Source organism: Odontomachus brunneus, unplaced genomic scaffold, assembly GCF_010583005.1.
Source record: "Odontomachus brunneus isolate Ranch 3 - 2012 unplaced genomic scaffold, Obru_v1 Obru_scaffold_015, whole genome shotgun sequence".
Classification (NCBI taxonomy): domain Eukaryota; kingdom Metazoa; phylum Arthropoda; class Insecta; order Hymenoptera; family Formicidae; genus Odontomachus; species Odontomachus brunneus.
The window spans coordinates 2,860,046-2,864,975 of NW_022639465.1; the positions used below are offsets into that span (position 1 = coordinate 2,860,046).

At 48.3% G+C, this 4,930-nt stretch overlaps 1 protein-coding gene across 7 annotated transcripts; it reads left to right on the plus strand.

Moving 5' to 3' along the window:
* Positions 1 to 624: 624 nt before the first annotated feature.
* LOC116841447 (protein spaetzle 4) lies at positions 625 to 4,922 on the plus strand. Of its 7 annotated transcripts, none has more exons than XM_032809379.1 (7): positions 625 to 807; positions 1,171 to 1,806; positions 1,923 to 2,098; positions 2,611 to 2,766; positions 2,912 to 3,775; positions 3,980 to 4,105; positions 4,206 to 4,461. In XM_032809379.1, the coding sequence occupies exons 2-7, from the start codon at positions 1,777 to 1,779 to the stop codon at positions 4,459 to 4,461; spliced, it is 1,608 nt and encodes a 535-aa protein (XP_032665270.1). In that variant the 5' UTR covers positions 625 to 807; positions 1,171 to 1,776. The 7 variants fall into 7 exon arrangements, with proteins under 7 accessions (XP_032665270.1, XP_032665272.1, XP_032665273.1 ...); XM_032809381.1 differs by having other exon boundaries at positions 626 to 807; positions 3,983 to 4,105; positions 4,206 to 4,922; XM_032809382.1 differs by having other exon boundaries at positions 626 to 807; positions 1,171 to 1,425; positions 4,206 to 4,922.
* The last annotated feature ends 8 nt before the right edge of the window (positions 4,923 to 4,930 follow it).

Sequence of the window (4,930 nt, forward strand, 5' to 3'; positions counted from 1 at the left end):
TATTATTAAATTTATTCATTTATTCATCAATTAAATTCATCTTCCTATCTATATACATTGATTAAATTCATCTCCCATGCACAGACGAGAAGACTACGGTTCCCACGGCAACACAGGAAGAGTCGATGGATCGTCGGTCAGAGTTGTTGGCCCGGATTATCGGCCTGACTCGTTCTTGATCTCGATTCGAACTTAAGCTCTCTCAAACGCGCGGCCCAATTCGATATTCAAAAGGGAAACACGAGGAAGCGACGTGCATTCGTGTACTTGGACCACACCTATCACCGCGATGGAGCATCGCGGTGCCTTCAAAAGCGAGGAAATTCAGTGAAAGAAGAGTCTGTCCAGTGACAGTGTTTTCGAGGTCAGTAGACCGCGCGGGCGCACTCGCACGCGCGCGCTCGACGAATAAACCTTAAATCGTCTTTACGACCGTTTCAGCGTCTTTTTGTGAGCACACGATGGGAACGCGTGTGTGTACCTGCGATCAGCAGCGTAGTCTTTACACCAAATAGCGAGGAAGTTCCCCACTTCCTCTTGTCTTACTCTTGATAAGAACCTACGCGCTACTCCGTGATAAACTTCTCTGAAGGGTTTCTCGACAGTATGACTTCCACTGGAAGCGAAACTCGATCGAGCCTGGTGTCGTATTGCGCTCGCGAATGCGAGGATACCATGCGGATGGATCATGTCTTCCTGGACGGGCGCGGACTTCTCTCCAGTTTCCAGGAGTAATGTCGGAGAGTCGTCTAGGCTACGTCACTGGCGGGGTCCTCGTGACACAGATCGGCGATGGCAGCTGTAACGGTACCCATCGGCATGACCTACTCTCGGCGAAGTCGCGCTCTCTTGGTCTTCCTCCTTTTCGTCCTCTCTCCACGCGTCTTTCCCCGACTCTCCTTTCTCGTCCAGGGCCGAATACCGAGCAGGCTCATTGCGCAGGGCGAGAATGTCGTATCGTAAGAATAATACAGCTCGATAAATAACTGTGCACTTCAGCATTCGACCGATGAAACGAGAATTTATTATTATTCCTAATGGTGATAAAAGAGTGAGATCGGCGATACCGATAGAACGCAACCGTCGTGCGTGATGATCGTTCTGATTATTCGAAATCTAATCGTTTGTACTTTCGCAACGATCGAGCAACATACAATCTGTTTCTTTCAGATTTCTTCAGCGACACGAACGTCGCTCATCGAGATCGATTCGCTTCTTGTCGTACGGAAATCTCGAGTTAAGGACAGGGGCGAAGTGAAAGCGCTGGCACGCCACTGCGTGCGTGCGTATAGCATCTTCTCCCGTAGCGGGCTACACTTTTTCCACGTGAGGCACATCGCACGGGGTCGTCGCATGGGCGGGCGGGCAAACGAGCGAGCCAACGGCTGATTACGGGCAGTAATGAAAGCGGCCCGCTTGCACACGGTAGGCAGATAGACAGGTACGCAAGGTGCGCGCTGTCATGTAGCCACGCACCGCAGTCGTCTCCGTCGTCGTATTCGTTCGCATCTTTCGTCTAGCCATCCGCATCTTTTACGGAAGCGATCGCACGTTGTCAATGAGACCAGCAACCGCCAACGCCGCTGTTATTGTTGTTGTTGTTACTCTTCCTCCGACGTAGCCAGTGTGTGCGTGCGTGTGTGCATGTGTGCGTGTGTGTATGTGTGTGCGTGTACGTGAGAGAGTGGTGCGAAAGTTTGCGGGATTTACGAAGAAAGTCGACTGGTCTGCCGGCAGGTCCAGCGTCGGACCGCAACGAATTCAAATCCGTGAGTTATGAGAGCGATCGCGCCCTTCGTTCTTCAGGTGAGCACTTACGTGGTGAAGTGAACACTTTGGTCCTTCCTCTTGTCCCTTGACGATGAACTTTGGATCGAATCCTAGCTGCTTTGCTTTGTGATACAAGTTCTCGATCATTTCAGGTGATTGCATTGCAGTTGACGAGATGTCAAAGCGGTGGGCCGAGCACATTCGGATACGATGCGTCCTCGGCGTGCAGCAAGCCGTATTCGCGCGCGGGGCGCGCGCTCCATGATGATCTGCCCTGCGACTTTCGCCGGCAAAACTGGTGCACGACCGCCGGTAGCTCTTATCCTTGGTACTTCGTCCATTTGCGTTGCTTCGTCCTCCGTAATTGATATTCCTTGAACTTTCGCCCGCGACATTTGTATGCCGCGGTGGTGTTTGCGCGCACACGCGACTCCATAGCGAAAGTATATGCGGCGCGTCTCGTTTGATTAAGACGAAAAAGTAGACGAATCAAAGTGGGTCGAAAAGATATCGTTCATGTAGAATTGGATATCTAATATATTCGAGATCGCCGCGATTGATGTGTTTTATAACTTCCTTAAAATCAAACGCTTGCATTGAATTTGTACCTTCTAGTACCGTATTCCATTCGATGAGATTTATAATGTACGAAGCAGGAATGTTGAATCTGACTTGGAAGATTCCTATAATTTAACGTAATCAACCTTCTTTAATTCATTGATGTCGTCACGTTCTGGAATAAGGAGTATCAGTTCCCATCGGCTGAGACTCGAATCCGAAGATTCGTGTCGTCTTCTTCACTTTGTCAGTACAGAATTATGTTCTGATGGTCGTTCGCAGGCACGCGGTGCGTCGATTCGTGCAGGAAAATCAAGGATTAATGAGACGCATGTACGGTGACGAGAATTATATGAACGTCCTCAAAGCGGAAATCTTCAAGAATAATGTCGAGCAAAAGTACGACGACTACCATCTTCATTTCGCTGATATGCTAAGGTAGTCTCACACCCTTCTCTCACTATTCAACAGTTTATTTTTCATAAACCATCTACTTTGAGACCTACTTTTATACTTTTCTAACTTTTTCAAAGGTCTTCCTTACAAAATAAATCGTTAGTCGCCACGTGCTGCGGATTTTCAGGCAATTCCAATATGAGGACGACGATTATCAGTTCATGCATGACGAGCGGCAGACATTGCCGAGGGTCAGTATGGATGAATACGAAAGTCGCGGATTCACCAGTCGCTCTTTCAACGATCCTATCGCTAAACGACTGAATAAGTTCCCGAAGCTCAGCGAGTACACCAGACCGCACTTTAAACCGACCGAGCGAACTACCACCGGCTTCACCGTTTCTAGCACGACGACTGCCTCGACGTCGACCAGCGCCACGACCTTCGGTACACGTGTATCATCCTCGACGACGCCTGCCACGTCCACTACCGCGACCAGTACGGAAGAAATGTTCGAGACTCAAACACTAGTGACATCAATATCCCCAAACGCCACCACCGAAACAGTCGATGAGGATCTCGCAGCAATCAACAGTACGACAACGACAACGACGTTGTCACCGAGCGTCACCGTAGCTCAGATCGTGAGAGAGCAGAACTTCAGCATCAACGAGATATCCGGGCAAAACGATCGAATCGACGAAGACGTGAAAGAGACCGCGGAAGTGGTGGTGCATTCAGAGGACGACGTCGTAGTCGAAGATGACACAACTTTGGAGTCAATAGGCACAACCAACGTATCTCCAGAACTGTTGTTGATCGAGGAGGAGGAGCAAGAAGAAGAAAAGGAAGAAGAAGTACTCGGTGCGGCCACAAAGACGACTGTACACGAGACCGTAGCCGCTTCGAGTAACCAGGAGCAATTCAGACCGCGTCCCGAGTATCGACCGGGCGTGGCCGAGACGTCGAGTATGAGCGGGCAGCTCTATCAGGATGTCGCGGCGAAGAATCAGCCACCGAAAGAGCCAACGGTATTGAAGTTCAGAGGAGTGTAAGTACAAAGGTCGCGTGTTTCGAGAGAGTAATCTCTGAAAAATTACAATATGACATTTATTTAAAATTCATCATCGGCAACGCGTGTTTTCATCTCTACGATTGTTTTGTCGTTGATATTTCCTTCTTTTTCATTTATTACATCTTGATAAGTCTACGTGAATCCCGCGAGGTACATAAAATCATTGTCAATTGCTCTTAGCAGGAACGCATGTCCTGTCAAGGAGGAGGTAGTCGCGCCGTTCTGGGCCAACAACACTCGCGGCGAAGTTTTGGCTCTCCTGAACCTCTATCCGTTCGAGCAATATGTACATTGGGAGAAGTGCACGTGAGTTGCTTTGTTGCTTGGTCCTGAGAACGTCTTGAATCTCAGATTTCTCTCAAATCTCTTGCAAATTGGCGATTGCTACGCGCTGATCTTGTCGCAGAAATGAAAACAAGCAGATGTACTGCCGGGACGGCTGCAGGTGCGAACAGCAGTACAGGTTACATCGGTTGCTGGCTTACGACCCAAACAATGAATGCCGCGGCATCTTCAGCGACTGGTTCAAGTTTCCCAGCTGCTGCCTATGCCGTTGCTACGATCTGCCACTCGAGTTTCGGGTGACATCGCGCTCACCACGCACTCACTCTTCGCACAAACGGCGGATCAAGGTGCAAGCGCCGCGGGACCGTTACGCGTGATCGAATTGTCCTGGCCGGTCGCCAAAAGTGCAGCGTAAGTGAAGGCAAGCCGTTGAGAATAAAACCGTTCACGCATTCGACTAGCGTTGTTGAAACCTTAACGAGAGAATGCGGTGATCGATGCAATGTATTCTGAAGTATTTAAACATTGAAAGTTGAGTTGTAACGAATGGTATCGTATGGAGAAAAAGAAACAAAAACGCGTAGTCGATATATACGCTCTAATCGATATATTCCGAGATTTCACGACGTTTGTGTACTATTTAATTCAGCTGCGTCGAGCTGTACGCGTCATCGAGTTTTCCATCGACTCTCTGTTACACGACACATTCCATGCAATATATACCGCTGTAACTAGTGTTACAAACACCACGCAACACAATTATTTATTTTTATGAAAGAAATGTATTTATACATACATACATATATATATATATATATATATATATATATATATATATATATATAT

Bases quoted from the DNA above. Each gene is read 5' to 3' on its own strand.
- LOC116841447 (XM_032809379.1), top strand. From the start codon at position 1,777: ATGAGAGCGATCGCGCCCTTCGTTCTTCAG. The intron at 2,099-2,610 runs GTACTTCGTCCA...GGTCGTTCGCAG, and splicing joins GCCGGTAGCTCTTATCCTTG to GCACGCGGTGCGTCGATTCG. The intron at 3,776-3,979 runs GTAAGTACAAAG...AATTGCTCTTAG, and splicing joins GTATTGAAGTTCAGAGGAGT to CAGGAACGCATGTCCTGTCA.